Source organism: Biomphalaria glabrata, chromosome 4 (assembly GCF_947242115.1).
Source record: "Biomphalaria glabrata chromosome 4, xgBioGlab47.1, whole genome shotgun sequence".
Lineage (NCBI taxonomy): Eukaryota > Metazoa > Mollusca > Gastropoda > Planorbidae > Biomphalaria > Biomphalaria glabrata.
In genome coordinates this window covers 10,176,069-10,200,973 of record NC_074714.1, presented here as the reverse complement: position 1 = coordinate 10,200,973, position 24,905 = coordinate 10,176,069, and the positions used below count along the sequence as shown (strand labels likewise).

General features: G+C 35.5%; 1 protein-coding gene across 5 annotated transcripts; it reads right to left on the bottom strand.

Moving 5' to 3' along the window:
* Positions 1–781: 781 nt before the first annotated feature.
* LOC106056553 (beta-1,3-galactosyltransferase 1-like) lies at positions 782–24,795 on the bottom strand. 5 transcript variants are annotated; one of them, XM_056025956.1, is made up of 3 exons: positions 17,441–17,639; positions 9,695–9,779; positions 782–2,357 (listed from the first exon to the last, which is right to left on the bottom strand). In XM_056025956.1, exon 3 carries the CDS (start codon positions 2,155–2,157, stop codon positions 952–954), a length of 1,206 nt encoding a protein of 401 aa, XP_055881931.1. In that variant the 5' UTR covers positions 2,158–2,357; positions 9,695–9,779; positions 17,441–17,639; the 3' UTR covers positions 782–951. The 5 variants fall into 5 exon arrangements, with proteins under 5 accessions (XP_055881931.1, XP_055881929.1, XP_013068798.1 ...); XM_056025954.1 differs by lacking the exons at positions 9,695–9,779; positions 17,441–17,639 and adding an exon at positions 21,107–24,795; XM_013213344.2 differs by lacking the exon at positions 9,695–9,779.
* Positions 24,796–24,905: the final 110 nt, after the last annotated feature.

The window sequence follows — 24,905 nt, the reverse complement described above, 5'->3', positions numbered from 1 at the left end:
ACTATAAAGACACTAATTAGGTCAACACACCTCATTTCTCAAACTTATTTATGCGTAATTTTTGAATAATTTCCTTAAATTTTGTTTTCCATCATATAATTAAAAAACATTTTGTGATTATTCTGGAAAGTAGCAATGGGCATGACCAGGGCCGGATTTAGGTATGTGGGCAGGTTTTTTGTGGAGGCCCCTAAACTTTTTGGAAAGCTTTAATAAAGTTCCACTTAGGAAAGATATATATATATATATATATATATATATATATATATATATATATATATATATATATATATATATATATATATATAATGACATTCTATGAACGCATTATTTTATTCTAAAAGCATGCCATATTTTAGAAGAAAAAGTGTATTTTTTTTAAATTTGATACTATATCTTCATTTTCTAAAAAAAATAATATTTCATATGCATATTTTAGTTTTAAAAGTGTAGGCCTATATTTTTGCGTTTCTATAGGGTAAGGCCCTTGGTAGACGCACTGACGTAGCCTAAATCCGGGACTGTAGTGAAACACGACGAGCATGCTGCAAACGGACACTTGTTAATGCACGACAGAGTTGCCAACTAACGTAAGAATTAAAGTGTTGGTGGTAAGAAGGCGAAAAAAAGTTTCTGACCAGTCGAAATTCGGATATATTTTTCTTTTTTTTTTTTATGGAAGCCCCTTTCATGTGGATATTCCCGGAGCAGTAGCCCCGTCTGCCCTCGCTTAATCCGGCCCTGGGTATGACAAAGATAGCAATTGAAATGAACACGATGATACTTCAAGAAATATCATTTATTATATTTTTTTTACATTGAAAACACACAAAAAATCAATAAATAAAATATCAGGATGGACACTTGACGGCATTCAATAAAATAATACATGTAGTCTTCCTAATCTATTAACCCGTTCTGTGAACAATTATTTACACTATTTTGATTTTCTCAGCTAAGAAAAGAAATATTCATAAACCCATGAATCTGAAATTTCTGTGCCAGTTCATTGTGTCTTTTTAATAAAAATGGCCAGAGTTTTATGAACAGTTTTAGCTTTTTTACATGAAAGACTTTTATTTGGTTTGAATTGTTCATGATTTTTTCTTCAGCGAGATTGGAGTTGAGCAGATAAGCGTCATTGTAAGACGTATGCTGAATCTTTATTTTTTTAACCAACAAACCTGTTACATAAAAATCGTCCACCCAGAAAAATGGTGTGTTCAGTGCGGCCTTATAAAGAAGTGGCGCCAGATCTGAACTTATTAAAAATGCTGACCCGGAACAATAGGCCGGAAAATAATCCCCGGAGAACTCTTCTTTGGAGATGAACCATTTCGACTTAGGATCCCGAATGACTTTCATTCTAGTCCACAGATTGCACAATATTAAACGAGTTCCATTTTTTCTTTTCGGTAAAATGTTTTTAAAGAGGTCGTCAATCAGTGAAACTATATCAATGAGAATGTCATCGTCACTTTTCAAAACGAATTTGGAATTGGCGCAGTACGTGCCGACCCACTTGAGGGCAGCGATACCTTTGTACGTCAGGTTCCTGTAGGAGTCAATGAAATCTTCCTGGACTATATCGCCATAAGAGAGCGCTTCCATATCCACGAGACCTTGAACTGACTGATCATAGCCCCCACCCAGAACGAAGACCAGCCTGGCGCTGTAAAGAGACAAAATGCCAGGATGCCCCCAAGTCTGCCTAACGGCCTGTCGCTTCTTGAAATTGACGGGCGAAGAGTGAATGTAGATTAAAAAGGTAAGGTTGTGTTCTCGACAAATGTGTAGCGGGTTGTGAATGTAAGGGAAGCTGTAAGGGTTCAGAAGAGTTTTGCCTGGTTCCAGAGTGAACATCGATGTGGAACCATTCAGCAGTTTCCCTTCTTCATGAAGCACGTTTTGCACATTGAAGTTGTCTTTCGTTGTCAACACGTCCGTCGGACCCTGTTTGTGAGAAGAATTCGAACGAGCAATCCTCCGAGGAACTATGTGACTAGGTCTGAGAGAAGACTCGAGGCTTTGAAGTAACGCCAGCTTGTTGTCTTGGTAATTGTCGTGGGATGTAAACATGTAGAAAGAGGTGACGACTATAAATAGCAACACCAGTAGTATTAGCAATCTCAAAATCCTCGATGGACGCGGAAACATTTTAAACTGCTTCCTTCATTTGTAAAAACGCAGCGTTAGCAGCATTTCTGATCATTTATATAAAACATTTCCAAAGAGTTGTGCAAGAACAAACAGAAGTCTGGGAGATCGATATATTCTTTGGGATTGCATGGGGGCATCATCGTTGAGTAGCTGAGAGATCTCTTTTTACGTTGTCAATGTGTATCATTAAGCTCAGGCTGCAGAAGAGAACAGAAACAATTAAACTTTGATGAGATACTAAGCAAATTAAGTTTTATTTTATATCTCTTTAAAATAGTTGTTTAACTATAAACACTGGACCATAATTTACTAACAGAAAGACTCAAAGATAGAGACACATGTCTTATTACATATGCTAGGACAAATTCATACAAGTGCTCCTTTCTTCTAGTTCCACTAGAGAGTGGAATGGGTTGCCTGAATCAGCAAGAAAAACCAAAGAGTTAGCAGAGTTTAAGTCACGTATTAACATGCATGACGAGTGATTTGATATATGTATTTATCTTCTCTTCTGAAGTTATGTCTGTATTTTATAAGATAAGAAACAGGTGATGTGAAATCGGGTTACATGTTTACCGTGACAAACAGAGCAAAAGCAATCACAGCCGGGGGCAGCTAAAAACAAGCAATGTGTAATTATGTGATAATGACTTAAATCTCAGCTAATTATTCGGAAAAAAATCCATCCTTTAAAATGTTTAATGTGCATAAGTTACAATGCATAGTACTGCATTTACTTTCCTTGGTCATGCTCTACACAGACCCATTAGCAACACTTGTCACGTTCATTAGAAGTAATGTCAGTCTGGAGAGGAAGGATGTGAGTGCTAGATTTTAAAGAGCTGGTGGAAAGAAACACGGCAATGACAGCAAGTAGAGTCTTAAGCAAAATTGCAGATTCATAATTAGGGAAGGAACTAAAATCACAGTTTTACAGCCAGTGGAGTAGAGATATAAAGTGAAGTAATCCACTGTATTGCAATAGGAAGAGAGTGCTGACTCACAGATATAAAGTTGAGAAGAAAATTACAGAGCAGGCTCACGGTTAGCGAATAGAGTCAGCGATGGCGTAGTATCAGAACTGTGATGCTAAGTGAAGTAACGTTTTGATCTACAGCTAGATCTAGATGAGTAAGAACAAGATCTTAAGACCTTGTAACTAATTCAGTAATAAAACTTGATCTTACTACAAGACGAAGGAAATAAAATTATCTAAATACGAGATTAATGGAACTGAGCGGAAATTTCACATCCTCAAGTTGTTTCTCCTTTATTATAGCCCGTGTAGTCTCAGTAACATTGTTGTACATTAGTTTTGTCAAGTCATAAAATACATATTGAACAAATAATCGATTTGAAGATAAAACATTTGGGAAAAAGTCACACACACAAACACCAAAAAAAAAAAAAAAACATGTGTGGAGGAGAAAGACTATCAATTTATGTAAACATAAACTGTACAGCTTTATATCCTGAACATGTAATTGTGTTTATCGATCTTCGCACTTTTACTCGACACCAGCACTGGCCTCTCAGTTTATTTGAACTGCTCACGCTATTGGGTTTTCTTAGCGCATCTGTCTGGTAACTCACTGCCTATCAGATGTGGCATGATGTAAGTCTCCCCCCCCCTCGTCGGCTTACTCAATGACTAGAGAGCGTGTTAACTACATGGTGAAGTGTCCAGTCTCTAGTTCGAAGTCAATAAATCTTGGGATTTTTAATTTGACCCCAAGTCCAGCCACCCCTATTGGTACTTGACTCCCTATCGCCGAAAAAAAAAAGGCGACTGGTCGTTAGCAGTTTGCGACACTCTCTTAAATAACCGGCCACAAAACAGGGGCGTAGCGTGCGTTCGCGCCTCTAGGGAAATGTCCTTAATTGGCTGACACCACAGTTCTATTCTATTTTTACTATTTCTTACAAACTTACCGGAACTGGGTCACCTGAAATCAAGATTTTAGCCTCGAGAATATTTTGAATTCATTTGAAAATAAAAGTATTGAAATATATCGAGAGGATGTGTAGCAACTTAATATGTTATTTGATGCCAAGACACATTTCAGGCCATGTGAAGTATAACAGCTGTATTAATTAAGCGATGGCAACGTCATGTGTAAACAAGTTAATTGCTAATGACACATAATCTCATACGAGGACGAAGCAAAAAAAAAAGAAAATGTTGATTAAAGACAAATCATACGTATTTTTTTAAAACAGCTTTTAAGAGTATTATGAATTACTTTGATTCTCTTTAGCGGTTGCATATACACTAGACAGTTGAACCCTCCCAATGGCTCGGCATCTTTTAATTTCTCATTTTAGTCTAGTTATTAAAAACAATAATAATTAAATGTTAAATACGATTATTTGAGTTAAAGAATGAATTAATTGAAACCTAGCATATGGTGAAGAAGATACGTATTGTTAGTCTTCAGTGCACTATGCGGCGACCCCCAAACGTAAAATATGTTGTTGTTTTTTTTTTTTTTTTGGGGGGGGGGGTATTCATGTATAACATCGAAATCAAAATGTAAATAACTGATATGAATTGCCAAAGCTAAATAGTAAATAGTTATAAATCGGTATCTATAGATCGATATGTTTGTACAAGATTTTAAAGAGATGGCGGGATTGGGGGGGGGGCATACTCCATCAATTTTAATATCGGCCTATTTGAAAATATTTCTATGACAGTGACACATTTCGCGAATATATGGCCCCTGAACCCCTCCCCCCCCCCACCTCTCTTTCAAAAGTTCTGGATCTGTTCTTCCACAACTAAGCTAATAAATTTCATAGCTACGTTATTGCCAACTCAGGATGGAAGGTTTCCATCGTGATCTGTCGCGCTATAATTGACAACTGGGCTCGAGAGTTTATGGGATCGATTTTCCGGCTTAATAAAATGCTTTGGAAGAATAAAAAAAAAAAGGAAATCTGTATTGATCCACAAGGTCTGTTGAGTTCGTTATGATAGAACATGTATTGATTGAAGAGCCTATTATAAAGAGAACCGAGCAATAATTGTTTCAATTCTAGTTTTGTTTTTCAGACTATGTAACAAAATTTGTATTATAAAACAAAATATTATGAATAGCTAATAATAGGAATAATAAGACAACGGCAGCGTATAAATATAATATGTTTTAATGCTTAATTGGCAGGTCTTAGGACGATTTTACCGATAGCTTCAAATTGGATCCCGCATTTAGTAGGCTATCAGTCATTACTCTTGTCACAGGCAATTAAAGATGTTGGACATAAAAGGGTTAACATATTTAGTGTATCGTATGATTGACGTAACTTTAATTAACCCACATGCGTCTATTGCATTTGAGTTTTTTCCTATGAATGCTGTATAATAAATGTTAATATGATCTAATTATGATCTAATTTATAGTAATAGTTACTATTGTAAACTCAAAACCCCTTTGGGTGCGCTGGGGCAAGTGATGGTTCAGTATTAAAATCTCACCTAAAATAAACAAAATCAAAGCAAAAAATCAGTCACTAAATTCCCCCCCCCCCTTTTGCAGGGGGGAATTTCATTTCGGTTGAACCCCAACCCGCCCCTGGCTACGCCCATGGATATATAGATATAGATATTTCCAATAGTGCAAACTTATTATCGTAAGTCTAGAAGCTAGATCTATTAAAAATGATCTATTTTTTAAAAATTGATGCACTTTCACTAAATATAATCTTTGATTTTACATAACTATTTTTTGTATATAGAAAGGACGTCACGTTAAACTACATTTTGCTATAGTCTCCCTTTCCTTGAGTATGGAAACTAAGCCAGCATCACCCCTTCTCCTGTTGCGTGCTCCATTTTGCAAGATGAGATATGGGCTCGTAAAAAAAAAATGGACTAACAGGATATAGTTGTAGACCACTTTGCATCTGATGCTGGCAGTCTTTTTCTGTTTTTATAAAAGTTAAGGGGTGGGAGCGTTCACTTAAAAACATGTGCTCCATCCACACTGTTCAAAAGTACATATTTTACAGGATACGGTGCAGGACAACAAGGACATAAATACGATACTAAGTGCAAACAACGAATATTAAAAGAAGATTATAAAGAAAAAAATCGTACATTGAACCTATTAAGCCAACATGAAAGAAGGGGGAAAATATGATATGCATGTTGCTGGTATTCGGATTTGTTCAAACTCGCACCTGCTCCCCCCCCACACCAATTTTTTTTTCTTCCTCTTTCCCTCGCTAATATTTTTCACTGTAGAAATAAACATTTAATTTAACATTTAACTTCTACAAGAAAAACAATCATCGATTTGAATAAAGTCCAAAGATTGAGTTAGTTCAAAACTTCCGCCCTTGACATGAATTATTTCTGACCTTTCCAGCTAGCTAAAGAGAAAAGCGATTCTTTTTTTTTTTTCTTTGTATAATTAACAAAATATAAAAAATTTATAAAAAAAACAACAACAAAGCTTTATTTAAAGGAAAGCACTACTGCTATATCTATCAATACTCCATGGTTCATCTTCCCTTTTCTATGTACAACATAATTTATTAATTATCACTAACTGAGTTGTTAATTGGTCAATTTTTTTACTTATTCATTTATTGTCCTCGACTAAAAATAATTAAAAGAAATTTCTTCTTGATCCGAGAATGAGAAGAAGGTGAAAAAACGCATCAGAGATTCAATCCAGACAGAGTGAGTTGATATTAACTTTGTAAAAATACATTTACTTCTCTACTTGTCTTTGTATTTTTTTACACAAATCAAGGTGCAACCCTTTAAGCTCTTCATGCATCAACACTAGATGGCTGCCTGGTCGTATGGTGTGCACTATGGACGGTGGTCTCGATGGTCCAAGATTCAAACCCTGCTCGCCGCCAACCCGGTCGTCCTGCGGGAGGTTGGGGCTGAATTCTGAAGGAACATCCGAAACAAGTAACACAAAACATTTGAATTTCGTTGTTTAAAAATGAAAACTGAGACAGAAAAATTCATTTTCTTAACCTAAAACTAAGCATATCATAGCTACTCAAGCAAAATTAAGCATATCATAGCTACTCAAGCAAAATTAAGCATATCATAGCTACTCAAGCAAACTTGTACGTCCAGTTTTAACAACATCAAAGAACAATTTTAAACTTTATGGCGATTAGCCAGCATTTAATCTATGACATATTAAAACAAGTTGGAAATGTCATTGAAACGTGAAATAACACAAAAACCTCCAGCGTCTTTCTAAAGTATCCACAGAGAAAAGGAAGAATCGCTAATTAAGAAGACGGTAAAAAAAGCTAATCCCTCTTTCCAGGCCAATTGGAGAATCCTTTCCTTTAAGTAAAAAGCATTCGGCCCAACTCCTTTTGGACTAATGGCTAGCGCAGGTCAATACAGGGAGCTTTGCCACATGACCTGATATTGACATTTATTAGTTGAAGTGTTAGACGACCAGTAATTAGTAAAAGCAATAAACATTTTTACTGTTCGATGTAGCTTACAAATCATTGTTTTATACATATAAGCAGGTGTCTACAGTTTAGGATTTACACTGTAAATCGCATTTTAAACAGAATAATACAAATACTACTACTAATAAAAAATAATAATAACGAAGCTCGACACTGAAAGTGCCAAAATGTTAATTCATTTCTTTGTTACATGTCAACAAGATTGACCTTCTGCTTCTTTGACATGGCTATAAGCTGGAAGGCTTTGTAATGGCAATACAGGACCGAGTTATCAGGACAAACAAATTATGAAGAGCTCGATGTTATTGACAAGTGCTGAGAGTCGGGAAACGCGGGTGAGTCAATTAAACACATGGCAGGATGTCCAGCTTTATCAGAATCTGTCTAGGTCGCCCTAACCAAGTTGCGAAACTAATCCATCAGCATCTAGCCTTGACACGTGATCTGATAGAGAAAGATATGCCTCCTTACTACAGATACATGTACTCATCACAGAGGTTCTCGAGTCAACCAGTTATCTAGTATAATGCGATAGACCTATTTTGACTGACAAGACATTGGATTTTAATCAAAATAACCAAAATAACAAAAAAAAAAGAAAACTCTTAAACTGTCTCACAGACATCGCAGTACCCACAACATGAGAAAAAGTGAAAGTGAAACAAGAAAATTATATGAAAAACTAAGCTTGGAGAGTAAGCGACTCTACTAGTCTAGAAGGTAAATAAAATAATATACCCTGCTTTTATATCATCTGTGACAACTGACCAAGCAGACACACTCGAAGCCCTGTCAGCGAGCGGTAGCGTACTGCTCCAGACCTACCACAATTCCTCAGTGGACAGGTTATGGACTACAGTACATTTTGTTTCCCTCTAACAAATCTCGTGCCTGGCAATGCCAGAGAATGAATACTAGTTATTTCTTTAATAATATTAATAGCAATAAATACATTTTTGGTCTTATTTTTATTTCTTTTTTTTTTTGGCAACTTCTCCCCTTTTTATATCTGATGCGCCCCCTGATCTAAAGTCTCTGTTAGACTTGAGGGAATTCGAGCCTAATAGCTGATATAATTGTTCCGTAAAATACACATTCTTTAATCTTTTTTTATGTCTATAATTTTACTTTCTTCAAAAAATAGCGCTTTGTTTTGCACCAAACTGCACATTATTATTAATGTGGCGAACTGGGTATTCTTTAGTTTGAAAAAAAAAGCAAAAACGAAACCAAAGATTTCGGGGGTGATAAAGTTTAACATTCTAATCTCATTTTCCTGTTGAGTTTCCGTGTCTTAGTTTAACTGATGCTTCACTAGTAATAGACTTTATAGACTTATGTAAAGACATGTTCGCATACAGTAGTCAACAGTAGGCCTAATAAACTAATAAAGGCTAAGAAGTAATATAGATCTAAATTAACTTAAAACAGCAATGCAGAACTTCGATTATTTTATAAAACAATACCATATGATAATCTAGTTCTAGATTTCCTATTTGGTGAAAAACTTCAAGGATCATTTCATCACAAGCATTTTGCTAATGTCATTAGATAGAGATGACTGTACTAGATCTATTTGTGTTTATTACAAATGTTTCTTTTTTCTTACCTTTCAATGCAAATGATTTTTTTCTGTCTAAACGAGCATTTGAAATGATTGTTAGTTGACTAGCACTGACCTATACATTAAGAATTTATCCGGATGTGATTCTAGCTGCACTGACTCATAAATATTGTGTTTGTGTGTTTAAAATTAGGATTAAAACATTATGTCTTTGATATATGAAACGCAATAACCCTAGAGAGAGAGAGAGAGAGAGAGAGAGAGTGAGAGAGGAGAGAGATAGAGAGAGAGTCAATGAAAAGTTGTTAATAAAAAGAATTTCTAAAACTCAGAATCGGACTTTGGCACGTTCTAATTCTAAGCAGACGATTAAAAGAAAACCAGCGACTTTGCGAAGTTTAAGTCCCTGATAAGTAACATGCATGACTAGATTGACACATGAAATGCGTAGGACGTAATTATCTTCTCTTATGAAGTAACGCCTGTAATGTATAAAATAAGATGAGAACACACCTCTCTGTGTTTTGAGTTCAATTGTATCTGCTACTTCGTATTTCAAACCAGTTCTCAGGCTTTGTGCCTCTCCATTGTTTCCAATCTAAAAGTGAGTGTAAAAAAAAAAGAATCTTTGGAAAATATAAAATAAAGCAAAAGTTTCCATGAAATGTACTGATTTCACTAATAATTAGAGCGCCTCCTAATGCGAAAATCACTTCCATAGATTTGTTAGAAACCCTTTTTCTTAAAGAGTTTAATATTGGCTTGTGTTTCTCAAACTTTTACCTATAATGCTCCATAGACAAAAAAAAAATTCTTTCTTGTTCCCTTTATCCAAGTATGGGGTCAGAGAGGGTTTTAAGAATGTAATGAACAGAAACTTAAAAAGATATAATATTCTAACACAATTCGTCGTTTTTTTCCCCTGACTTATACGTTTACAATAGTTCTGTTAACGAAATCTCACGTAATGAATGTTCTTTTAAGTTTGCCCGTTTAGTTCTTTTTTTTTTTTTTCGGAAGTACAGTGAACCGCATGTTAAACTAAGTGGAACAATGGAGGTAGCACTGGCCAACAGTAAATTGTGAGGGACATCCGACAGAATTTTTAATTTTTTTGGCCCATACAATTATCTTATGTGGCGCAAGTTACGTTTGTAAAGGGCGTAATGGTCGTGAGATACTCTTCGAGTTAAGTTAGACCAAAACTTTTTCCTTAACGGAACACTTTGCACATTCTGAGTATTTAGCGGAACACTTTGCTTATTTTTTTAGAGAGATTAATTCACATGGTAGTCCACTAGTTAATTATTCCACTAGTTCGTGGAATACCTATCAAGACCTCGCGGAATACTAGGGATCTGCGGAACACAGTTCGGGAAACACTGAATTGGACCATTTTTTTTTTAACATCAAAAGTCAAACCTCCTAGTTCAAACCTCCTGCAGGACGGCAGCGGATGTATGTGGGAAGAATTTCAACTAGAGCTAGGAACAATCGAGACGATTGAGAGCATACCACGTGACCAGGAAACCATTCTACTAAGTGCAGACTATTGCATTGTTTAAGAGAAGAAACAGCAACCAAGATTCATTTATTTTAACAGGTCACGTGGTCCCACGAACACAGATAAGCGTTATATTAAATTACATTGTACGTAACTGACCAAGATATACATATGTAACAGACAATACTGAACAACAAGGATTCCCATTGACAAAGGTTGATCCATGGATTTATGGGAAAACAAAATATGAAACAAGAAAAACTTTTAAAAAATACTTTAAAAAAAAAGCAAAGCTTATATTAGGCGTACTTGTATCAATTATTTGGATCAGTCATGTAATTAAATTTGTAATAGATATAGATTAACAAAAAAGCATTTATAAAAATTTAAAAAAAAAGGGTGAACGACCAGAATTAGAACTCATGCCTTCTCGTGTCGCAAGCCAACATGGTAACCACTCTGCTAGTTGAGAGCCTGTTAACATGGAAGATATATTATTTCTATAGTATCGACCTATTTTTCAGGTTTGTGTTACTAAGACTCAGACGATGATCAATGAAGAGGACTAATTTAGCTTATACCACCACTTCAGTCAAGTACAATTTCTTCCTTTGTTCGAGATACCAAATAAAACAATTAATTACCAATAGTTAATTAATTAATTGGTTAGTTTTTAAAATGGATTCTTGTGTTGTCAGGTAAATGAAATAATTGTGCAAAATTTCAGCTTGATCCGAGATTCGGTGTCGGAGAAATCACGTGTACAAACTTTTTGCCAGTCAGACAGAAAAAGTGAGTTGATCTAAGCTTTGATAAAATCTTTTTTAAAAAATGATCTAAGAGAAAGAACCACAAAATCACTGCCATATATCTCAATGCTGCCGGAATAAGTTTACTTTTTTTAATTTTAAAAAAAAAATAATTAAGACTAAGACTGCTTTATTGATCCTTATGGAAATTTATTGTGATTACAAGGACTCTTTTCTCTTATAGAGACAACACTACAGATACATACACATAAATAGAACAGACACAACATAAAGAGTTCATTGAGTGACTACACACAGATATTTTGGTACTTTTCATCTTTTTTCATCAACGAGCGGCGTTACTGGCGTCTGACGGAGTAAGGAACCAATTAATTGATTAACTAATTGTGTACTTTCTTTTATTCATGTACTGTTATCGACAATGAATAATTATGCGAAATTTCAACTTGATTCGAGAAAAAGGGAAGTGGGAGAAATAACGTAACGAGGGAAACTGAACCCTTAGCCACATCTCTCAATAATTATCATTTATTTGAAAAATGTATTTCCCTTATTCCAAACAAAACAAAATAATTAATTACAAATAATTAATTAATTAATGTGTTTTAATGATTCATGTTTTGTTAAAGACAAACAATAATTGTGTAAAGTTTCAACTTTTTCCGAGAATGGGTGTGGGAGAACTAACGTGTTCAAAAAATAATACCAAACAGACAGACAGTGTGAGAGTTGATAAAAGCTTTATAAAGATGTCCCACATTTCGCAACAAAGGGTTTACCTTAACAAGCTAAAAAAAATTTCGATTGATCAGTATTTTTTACTTACACAGAGGCGTCTATAGGGTTGACGTTACCTGGTGTCACCCCAACCCCAATAATACCTCCCCAAAATACATTTCCCACTAACAGCGAACATTATCATCATACGTACGGTAGCTTGTTCAAGTATTTAACTAATGCCAATTGTATTCTATTTCGACGGATGTCATCGAAAGAACACAGTACCACTCGCACCGCCATAGTGACACGCTACTCCATATACAAGTTTTATATCGAAACATGCAATGAGCCGATTGTTAGTTAGGCACCGATGTATTTGTACTCGAACCTTTATTTTTGTCCAACGACCTCCTTTCCACCACCTCCCCACCTTAAGAGGAAAATTTAATCTCTTTACTACCCACCTGCCTGCAATAAAACAGTATCCGTCGCTTGCATTGACTACAAGCTGGGTTAGAAAATGTTAATCCAGTAGACTATGCATTATCTGAACAGGTCAAAACTAGACAGACCAGGCCAAGACTAAACAGAATAGGTCAAAACTAGACAGAATGAGTATTCTTTTCTTCTTGAAACTGTCAGGTAGAGTTGAGCCTTCAGCTCTTGGAACTCTAGGCCAGCAAAAGTGAACAAGAGCTCCCTCTCACCGGCCTGAATGAGAACAGTGTACACTGTTCTGTCTGGCGGGTGGGTCAGACTCGTGGCAAGAGGCAGCGCACACTAAGACCCCCGCCATTTTCCTTTTCTATAACAGGCTAACCGTGCGGGACACGCCATTTATTATGTAACGTCCCCTAGAGGAAAGAGCCACTGGATTGTGTCAAGTTGTGGGAGCTTTTTTACAACTCGCACAGTGCAATGAGGATGCTCTCGCACCCCCTTAGGCACCCCCACGAGAATCTTGTTTTGCTACCTTTTAGCCTAATCGTTTCCTCCTACGATCGTTTCCACCCGGGCGCCACTATGAGGCAGGGTAGCATGCCCGCAAAACTAGACAGCATAGATCACGCCTAAACAGAATAGATCACGCCTAAACAGAATAGATCACGCCTAAACAGAATAGATCACGCCTAAACAGAATAGGTCAAAACTAGACAGAGTATTTGAAGACTAAATAAAATAATAATAATAATAATAATCTTTATTGTCCGTATGGAAATTTGTCTTACAATTTGTGCATTACACCAAACAAAAAACATTATTACTATAAGAAACCAAAGTGTACATTCACACCAGACTCACTCATAATTTACATGTGACAAAGTTTATATCAGATAGTTTCTATTTAATGATTTGATTGCCAGGGGAACAAAAGAGTGTTTGTGTCTGTTTGTCTTTGATATCGGTGTCTTGTATCTCTCTTGTGATGGTAAAATCACAAAATCCTAACACAAAGGGTGATTCTTTATTTCGAGGATCTTGTTAGCTTTTTATAGATGTTTGTCTCAAACAACCGCCCTAATGTGGTTTGTTTTTTGCCTATGATTTTTCCAGCAGGTCACGACTAGACATGTTTTGTAGTGGTGCTTATATAGGCCTATGTTATGTAATAGACAAAAGAAAATAAAAAAAAACGCATATTACAATTTGTAATAATAAATGTGACCCACACAAACACACACACATACTAAATAATCAAATAAATAAGCACACTCATTCACTGCTGACACATCCGTTTACAAGTTGCTAACAGAGAGAGAGAGAGAGAGAGAGAGAGAGAGAGAGAGAGGTATGAAAGCCCAAAGCTAAATGAATCAATTTAATGCTGTTGCAGTTAACTTTCATAGATTCCAAAATTGAATAATTAACACTAAACATTTTATTTTCTGTTTTTATTACCGGTACGGGAAACTGTTTTGAGAAACACTGATTTAGTCATGTGTTCTCTAACCAGGGAAGTAACTGGTACAGGAAGGTTATCCCACAACAACCTGCCAAAAGTACGGAGACAGTAGTTGAAGTTTATATGTCTTTTATTATGTCACAGCGACATAGTAGCTCGAGCAGACTTGTGAATGTAGTTATTATTCTAGTGAAGATTTTCATGCGTGGCGGAAAACCAATAAATACCCAGCTTTTTTGGTGTATTTGGTGTACAAAATGAAGGAAATGTTGATAAACTATGTCATTAGTAACATCTTATAGCATCCTTTGGCTGGAAGAATTTGTTTAAAGCTCTTCTGTTTGTGACTTTTATTTAGTTGGCAATTTTGAACTTTCAATTTAGCGTCCTTGACAAGCACTGCATTCCTCACTAATCTTCGGACTCGAAGACAAGCCTTATTATCATAATTATTATGTTAGAAACGAACGAGTATTATATTCTCTGGCACTGCCAGAGTTTCGTTAAAGAGAAACAAAATTCATTGTAGTTCTTTTATTATTATTATTAATCATGGAGAGTTCAACATCTTATCTTTTATATTACAGACGTCACTTCAAAAAAAAAAAAAAAGATGATTAAGTCCTACGCATGTCATATTAATGAATCCTGCTAGAAGTGAGAGAGAAAATATAGTTTTGTATTCATTTTGTGACTAAACAAAGTCTTCGAAATTCATTGGCCACAAACACTTTCAACTATTCTACAACAAGCTTTGCAGAATCTTATGGTCTCGAATGACTAAAACGTGGACTAATGATAGAAGCATTGTGTGTATGTGTGTGTGTTTAACGGCAGATGATTTCACAGACAAGTAATTAAGCTTAATTAGGACTACGCCATGTTAAGTGAGATTGTGCAATCATGTCTGCAGTATATATCTATCTACTTATACCTATCCAACCATCCATCTATATCTATCCAACCATCCATCTATATCTATCCAACCATCCATATCATATATAAGCCAATATCCATCTATATCCGCCCATCCATCCATCCATCTATCTGTCTAGATCTAGATAGTTGAGTAGGTAGTAGGAAAAAAGACAGACAGGGAAAAAGACAAACCGACATGATAGTTTGAATGGATGGACAGACAGACAAACAGGATAGATAGATAGATAGATACATTCTCCTTATAAAAGCAGGTAAAGGTCGTCAGGGAGAGAAGGTAAAGATCGTTAGGGAGAGAAGGTAAAGGTCGTTAAGGAGAGAAGGTAAAGGTCGTTAAGGAGAGAAGGTAAAGGTCTTTAGGGAGAGAAGGTAAATGTCGTTAGGGAGAGAAGGTAAAGGTCGTTAAGGAGAGAAGGTAAAGGTCGTTAGGGAGAGAAGGTAAAGGTCGTTAGGGAGAGAAGGTAAAGGTCGTTAAGGAGAGAGGGTAAAGGTCGTTAGGGAGAGAAGGTAAAGGTCGTTAGGGAGAGAAAAGATATAACATAAGAATATGCTACAACAAATATCAACAAGTACCCACCACACCAACACATACCAACTATATATGCCAGTGATCAGGGCTATTTTTGTGACGGAACGCACCGGTACGGCGTACCGGCACCTTTTTCAAGTTGGGAAAAAAATTATTACTTTTTTTTTTGTATTTAAACGTTTATTATTGATATATTTATTAGTAGTTAAAAGTTAGGCAATTCATCACTGAGTACCGGCACCTATTTTTTTTTACACAAAAAAAAGCACTGCCAGTGAAATATGTAATAGTTTTTTTTTTTAGCATCCTTTGTTCTAAATTATAAATCATGCATGATTATAAAACAAATACTACATTTGAAATATATTAATCTGGTCAAACACTCTCAGAAGAAAACACTTTCAGATGGGGGATAATCAAGAATCAGGCGCAGACTACTTATAGGTGACACATGCTGAAGTAACAGGAATAATCCATATCCTATAGACTAGAACAATACAACCCAACCTACACCACCATATCCTGGGAAGGAAGGGGAGGGGGGAAATTTCAGACACTAGTCACGAATATCATAGTAATAAAAATAAAAGGTTGAGTCCATTGATAGTCCCACCACCAATCGAAACCGAGCCTCCGCGGCTTGACTGTGAGTTTGAGGAGGGTGAATAGAACTGTGTCAATATGACCCTACTGCTGTGAGACTCGCTAGTTTCATTGGCTGACTGGACTTAGCTGTTTTTATTTTTTAAGAAGCCTTATAAAAGCTATATATCTAAATGGGCATTCCGTGTACAGTTTTATTGGCCCTATATTTTTGTCTGTCGTTATGCGCGTAAGTTTAAAGTGATATTTATATTTTTGGTAGTTCTCTCTCAACGCAGTATTTAAAAATAAAATTAGCATTTTCAAGTAAAGAAATAAAAATTAAAAAATACTTTTAAAAAATCTTATTTAATGGAAAGAACTGCACGTTTACATGCATACTCTCTCAATACTGAAGGATATATATATTGTACCCCCCCCCCCAAAGTGTTTTTTTTTAAACATACGAATTTGTAACATGCCAGGGCATACATGATATTTGTATTGCCAGGGAATACATGATCCCGGTGGCTGAATAGTTAAGCGCTTGGCTTCATGACCTGGTGTCTTGGGCTCGAATCTTGGTAAATTTTTATTGATTCATGCTTTGTTATGGACAATGAATAATTTTTACAGAAGTGCACATATACAGTCATATATCTTAATGCTGTAAGATTTATTTCCCCTTTTCTGTATCAAACTAAATTTTCAATTACAAGTCGCGATGGCTGAGTGGTAAAGTGCTTGGCTTCGGAACCTAGGGTCCTGGGTTGGAATTTCGATGAAGACTGGGATTTCGAATTTCGGGATTTTTAGGGCGCCCCTGAGAACACCCAACTCTAATGGGTACCTGACTTTAGTTAAGGAAAGTAAAGACGGATGGTCGTTGTGCTAGCCACATGACACCCTCGTTAACCATAGACCACGGAAACAGATGACCTTATATTCCTATAGATCGCGAGGTTTGAAAGGGCTACTTTACTTTTTTTCTAAATAATTAATTAATTCGTTTTTTTTTAATGATTCATGTTTTGTTAGGGACAGTGACTAATTGTACAAAATTTCAACTTGATAAAAGAGGGGGACGTGGGAGAAATAACGTGAACTTTATTTGTTTCAGACAGACAGACGGAGTGAGATGATATAAGCTTAGTAAAATAAATAAATAAAAATCAAGGTTTTTGACACTTTGAGATTCGTGTAATGGCCCGTGAAATGAATGGGAATGCTAATGAAAGTACCGTTATAGCATTGAATAGAAATGTAAACAACTGATGAAGTGAACTTAATAATTAATAAGATAAAAATAGCTTACACAAAAAAAGTCAATATCCTCGCATCTCTGCGTTACGGACGATAGACAGCGGTTCAAACTGGCAGAAAATGTTGTGTGCTACAACTGACAACAAAGCCGTAGGGAAGTGCTAAAAAACCAGGCCACAGATCAGCACAGTTACAACTAGTTGAACAAACAAGGAATCACAAACAAGACTCACATGCCTCTCGTGCTCGCTATTTGACTGTCATGAAATGGAGAACTGTCACTGCCCTATATCCCCATCTTTCAATTTTGTTCTTTATTGACTTCAATAAAAAAAATATATATATATTTGCGAACATGATATCCTTTTGTTTAGCCTCGTTATTAAATGACAATTTCGCATTTTAGTTAAACGCATCTTTGTGTTGGGTTTTAGGACTTTTACTACACAAAATAAATCGTTATTAAACAAACACATTTAAGCAGACGATCCCGTACAATAACTGACCTCACTTAATGACAAAAACTTGTTACGCCTATAGATCTAATAGTTACAAATGCAAGATGTATTTTTAAATTTCAAATTTACAGTACCTTTATTGGATGATTAAAAACATGGATTATTTCCACATGCTTTACGGTACAAAATATTATTGATTGTAAGCGATTGAGTAAGTGTGACTGTGTATGTGTGCAAAGAGGCGGTATTCCCAGGCAATAAAATAAAACAGCATGTTACAAGTGCGTATGTTTAAGAAAAAAACTCGTTGGATTGCTTTACTTTTTTTGAGGGTTACAATATATCAATGGCTATTTATCTTATCTTCTTATCTTTAACAGTGAAACACTATAGAATGAAAGTAATGTTTTTTTGGGGGTTGCGAATTTAAAGTTAAATCTGATGATCCAATATCCAAGTATGCCGGGCATTCTAGTATTAGATATGAACTAACAGAACTACTCTTTTGGAAAACAAATAATTTAATTTTCCAAGTTGAAATAATCAAACGAGTGAAATTCATCCATTAACTCACACTAGTAGACTTAACATGAAGATTGAAGATTGGAACTTATTGACTCAATGAACTGATTAGAGCACCGAAACAAGATCGTCTCTCATATTTATGGTTTGTGTCTAAATTTCTAATAGCGGAAACGTAATTTATTTTTTTTTAAATTATCTCCCCTACATTATTTGCTCTCCTGTGTAGAAACTCAAAGCTACCATATGTCGAAGTGTAACAAAACATATTGTTTCAATATTTTTCTGGCAACCTTGACGAGTGCATGTCAGTTTACTTATGTAACTGTCTGTGTCGATTGATTCGTTTTGCCTCTTTGATGAGAATAGGTACTTTTCCCCCTCCCATACAGTGGTAGTTTAGATGTAGATTTATATCAATTCTGATTTGTAAACATTTGATTAATGAATGAGAAAAAAATTATTAAATCTAAAATTTCAACCTACAAAGAGCCTGCTTGACCATAAAAGGTACGCCACTGCACGTGTGTAAACTCAAACATAAATTTTTTTTATTTCATAATCAATACACTGTAATACTAAAACAAATGAGTTTTTGTTTGGCCTAATATTTATAGCACTCCCCATCCCCCCCTCTCTCTCCCTCTCTTTCCCTCTCTCTCTCTTTCTCTCTCTCTCTCTCTCTCTCACACACACAGTTTTATCTTGGTTAAAACTAAGGTTTCGATGTACAGCCTGCGTTTTATTTTGTTGGTTCACATGAGAACAAGCGCTACTGTGTTTGGAAGTCACGTGACTGACTTTCCCTGAGATATGAAGTTTTTACATCTTATCTTATCTTATATAATACAGACGTTACTTCAAAAAAGAAGATGATTACGTCCTACGCGCCATGCATTTAGTCATGCATATTAACCAATGACTTAAATTCTCCCAAGTCACTGGTTTTCCTGGCTAGCTCAGGCAACCCATTCCATGCTCTAATAGCACTAGGGAAGAAGGAGTATTTGTACAAATTTGTCCTAGCATATGGGACGAGGAATGTGCCTTTATCTTTGTGTCTTTCAGAGTATTTTATTAAATTTTGTTTTTGTATTTGAAGATTATGGTTCAGTGTTTTATGTATTATTGCTACTTTACTTTTGAGCCTTCTGTCCTGAAGGCTTTCTAAATTTAGTGATTTTACTAAAGGTGTTACTCTAGTCAAATGTGAATATTCGTTTGTTATGAATCTCACTGCTCTATTTTGTGTCTGTTCTAGTTTCTTAATGTTTTCTTGAGTTGAGGGGTCCCAAACAGAGGATGCATATTCTATTATTGGCCTAACCTCCTAGCCCTAGCCTCCTGCTGGACGACGGGGGAATGCAGCGGGCAGGGTTTGAACCATATACCATCGAGATAACAGTCCAGAGCAATACCACAAGATCAGGAACTTAACTCGCACCAATCAATCCACACTTAATAATTACACTCAAACACATGCATAACATACATAACATAACATTAAATACTAACTCATACATTCGCACTTGTGAACGTAGCCTAACGATGTCAGAAACTAATATGATACAATTACACTTCATTTAAGCTTTGTTTTTGTTTTGTTTTTTAAGTATTTTTTAAAAATATTGTTCATGACCTCGAATCAACCAACTGGAACTACATTAAAAACAAAGAAAAAAAAACAGTGAGAAGAATTCTAATCAAACTGAACATTGAATTATGGCATTATATATTATGGAAATTCAAGTGTGTTTTTTTTTTATAGAAAAAGATTTACTATGGTAACAAATAGCTGTTATAATTAATTTTAATGATTGGCGTCATCTTACATAAACAAGTGCTCAACTCAAAAAAGATTTCAAAAAGCTTAAAATATAAGGGGCGTCTTAAAAAATAAGTTAAATATTTTTGCAATACTTCTATTCAATTTGTAACTTACTGAAAACTTCAAAAACCTATAACCTGGGAGGGTGGAAACTGATCTCAAAAACGGCTCTAACGATTTTCCTAGATATTTCACAGTTGCTGTATATCGTTGGGAAAAGTTACTAGCTCGTTGGTCACAAAAAAAAACTCTAGCTTGACATAATTTTTAAAAGTTAAAAAAAAAAAAAGAAAGAAATATAAATTTAGATAGAGAACGAGAACATATTTATCTTGAATGGACTAAACGTCCCCAGGTATTTTCACATTGCTTGAAAAGTTCAATACATTCATGTTCAGAAAAGTTTGTGCATCGTCTTCTAAGCCTAGATCTAAAGGCCTAACAATGGAATCTTATCAAATGTAGTAGAACATTCGCCCAGGACTCTCACTCTGGGGAAGGGTGGAATGGGGTCGGATAAAAAATGTTCCATTGTTTTTTAGTCTAAAATTCATTAGTTATTAAGATGAAAACAATCGCTCTATAAGTTGTATAGAGAAGGTATAGTCTGTTTAAAACAGTTGTTTTCTTGTTTTTATTCTAATGTTTAGTGTCCATAAGTAAGCCTTGCGGTGTCATAACCTGTAAATAACGTTTTCATGACCTATTCAACTTATAGGCTATTATATCGAGATTTGTAAACGCAAAACTACCCTCCCCCCCCCCCCCCAATCCTTGGTTAAATAAACAATAAATCAATATCATAATATATGAGATATGATAATGCAAGCAAAGCCTTGGTTAAGTAAACGATAAATCAATATCATATATGAGAATGCAAGCAAAGCCTATGTTGATCTAATTGACTTACGTAAGATAGGAAGGGATGTCCATCTTGACCTTTGTTGCCTCTTATACTAATAACTAGTGCTATCGTGACACCATTTACACACATCGAATACTTCGGAAGACGCCAGGAATAAGGAACTGAGCTCTCCTGTCTATAAGAACATGTTGTATAAGACTTCTAGGAGCCTACTGCTCACGCTGCCTTCCCTTGGTCCTTCCATACAGCGATGTCCTGAAAACTCTCGCAGACAAAAAGAGGGGAAAATCAATAAGATCCAGATCAGCACAGTGTTGCGATTCTATGACTTGCCCTTAGCGTGGATTGGGTGCTGCGTGTTTTGACTAAGTTAGGCCGAATGCAGTGATGTTTTTTTGTAGGGCTTACTCTGTCTTCTGGGTCTCTAAGGTTTCTGCAAAACATGTCATTTGTTGTTTTTGGCTTGTTTATATAAACAGTGTATTATCTTATATTATGTAGCCCCTTATTTGATGCTTGGCATGTTTTTGTATATAATGTAATATTATCTTTTTTGTTTAATTAAACGTCTGTACTTAATAAGATATGATGTTTTATACATATAACGTATTATTATTAACTGTTATTATTTTGTTTTCCAAGTTTGTTATGTCAATAATAAATGATATGATCCATAGTCGCTTCGCGACTGAAGGAGGCCATAATGTTTATTATGAATTATATCCTTAAAGCGACGTGACCCTACATTATGTTTGTTAACAGCGCCACATAAATGAATGTCTATTATGATTCATTTCCTTTCTAATGAAAACTGGCCATGTCCGTTTCATACAACTTTGGAAACTGAAAACAAAAGTGATGCTTATAGTAGTGTAAGTAGTCTTGTATTCGTGTGTTGCAAACATTACAATGGGAAGTAAGTTGTTAAAAGTTTAAAACTAAGAACACAGAAGCGATTTTCCCGGTTGGACTTGAGGAGGAAACGAATCTGTCTTGAGGTCCTCCGACTGAGTTTGTTAATTGCAATGGGCTTAACATTTCTAATCAAGCAATTATTAATCCGTTTCAATATCTTCTACTATTCATAAACGGAGTAAAAAAAATAATTATAAATACTAACGCTTGTCTTTGAGTCCGAAGATTAATGAGGAATACAGTATTTCCCGGGGCGTAGCGACCTACATATTTTGCCACATCCAGGGCAAGCATAACCATTGTCCGCAGGTGGTCGATTTAGATTTTCTTTTTGCCGTCTGCGTCTATCCTCGGCAGCGGATTTTCTTTTGGTCTCAAATGTGTATCCCATGGCCTTTGTAAGTGATCTCTCTCTCTCTCTTCTATGTCAGTTAAACTTAAACAAGTTGACGTTTTTGTATTTGAAGATTATGGTTCAGTGTTGTATGTATAATTGCTACTTTACTTTTGAGTCTTCTACCCTGAAGGCTTTCTAACTTTAGGGATTTTACTAAAGTGTTTTGAGTATTACTCCTTATAATGTAGGCCATACGCAGACATAGTTTCATCCGTCAATCTATTTAAGACACACATTTTCATGATTGAAAAAAGCTGCTCACAAATATACATAGATTCAAACAGAGCAATTCTCTGAGCATGAAATATTCAATTTGGAAAACTAGATTTCGACTATGTAGAACTTTAATTTCGGAACAATTAGAAATAATTGTTTGAGATATTTGTTTAGATTGGCACTCCATGAAGCTGCAGAGCACAGACCTATATATCTGTGCAGACCTTTGTCTTGTCAACTTTTGCCTTGCAACTTTAAAGTCTACTTCTTGTTTCCTTTCGTCAGCAGCCATGAACGTCTAAAGAGTGTTACTGTGTTCTGACCAGGAATATTATTAACCATATACCCGACCATGGTTTTATCAAACTAAGGCCTAGATCTAGTGGTTGGTCTTGAAAATGTATGAAAAATTACTTCACGTCCACTCTACTTTGATGATCGGGTCTCATACAAGGAAATCCTATGCCGAACTTGGAGTCGAACACTTAGTAAGGTTGTGACAGTGCGTCGCATGAGGTTTGCGGCTCATATTCTCCGACTAAATGAACTACGCATACCAAGAGTTGCGATGACATGGAGGCCAATACGAGGAAAGCGCAAACATGATCGTCCTCGTATAACTTGGCGCTTCACTTTCATGGAGGACCTCAGAGCAGTGGACACCAGGTGGAAGGAGGCTTCAGACATTGCCAGTGACAGATCCTTGTGGAGACAGCTTGCAGCAAAATGCGCCGAACGGCGCGGGAGGATCTAAGTCTAAGTCCACTCATCTTTAAAAACAAGACATTCTGAATCAGCTTTACCTTTTTTTTCAAATTAACATTTTAAAGTTAAAATGTTTTATGAACACACACATAACGTGCTATGATGCCATGATAATGATACACTAACACTGACTTCATAGTCCATTATTTGAATAATTGTTACCTTACACCGAAATTTTGTTGATGTGCAGGTTTCATGTCTGCTGATGCAACCAGTTGTGAATCATACGCGAATTAAAACTTGCAATGTTATTCAAATTATTTTTAAAACTTTAATTTTTACATTGTGGGGGAAATTACATTAAATAAGTTTTACAAAATACGAATGAAACTTTCTATGGACCGGAGTTGACCCACGTACCGAAGTTTGCACATTACTGAACTAACACGTCAAAATATGTCAGCCTAGAGTTATCACCCTGTTCATATTTTTTGAACGCTAAGATAAACATGTATGTAAAATCCTTTTTTTTTTCTTTGTGTGATCTTCACAAGTTGCAATGTAAGGTTTCTAAACCTTATCTTATATAATTCAGACGTTACTTCAAAAAAGAAGATGATCACGTTTTTAAAAGGCAAACCAACAGAAGTTCCAACAAAGCTTGCTCAGATACACAAATGGTTTTTGATATGAAAATGATATAAAACTAGCGATGACCCAGTGCGTCTAACCAAACCTTACATTCAAACTAACCTAGTAAGTCGTATTTACTAATTGGTCGTTAGAAAAGCGGAAAAAATTGCCAGCTTTCTTTTTTACAAAAAAATAAAAAAAATAAATAAAAAACTTAAGTAAAGGTTTTTTAAAGGCATATGTTACATTAGACTCATACATGCTCAAAATGTCGTCCGTGCACTTCAGAACCCTGAAATCCAAGCTCGTGTAGCGTTTTGAAGAGTAACTTGTGAGATATCTTCCAAGCTTTTCCAAACCTCGTTTTCAAATCACCAATAGAGTTTATGTCACATAGACTCTTCTGAAGCTCTGTTAATACCAAGCTCCAAACGCAGTAATCCATGACATATAAGTCTAGACTTTTGTAGCCTATGATTCGTGATCTTAACTGACGCTTAAATTTTCTAGTAATCCTCCCGTATTTTGTTTTAATTAGTGTTCAATCACGTAATATGCATACACCCAATAAAACAATAAGAAATTTTCAAAACTTAAGAAATCAGAATTGAAGTAGAAGTAGATAATAAACACTAAACATAATCACATTTTTTTTGTGTTCCCTCGTCTGTGAAAAGAAAGAAAATTGCATTAAAAAAAAAGAGGAGTCATTATTAATTGAAGATAGTTTACTTTCTAGTCCAAACCTCCCGCAGGACAACGGGGTATGGGAGCAGGCAGGGTTTGAACCCGGGACCATCAATAAATCCAAATGACAGTCCAGCGCGCAAACCGTACGAACAGGCAGCAATACAAAGAAATAGAATAAAAGAAGTCAATGCACTTTAAGTATTTAACTGGTAGATACGTTGTTTTTTTTCTTAAACCTGCTGACCAGAACATTGTATAACATTAAAAAGAAACTACAACAGCAAAGAA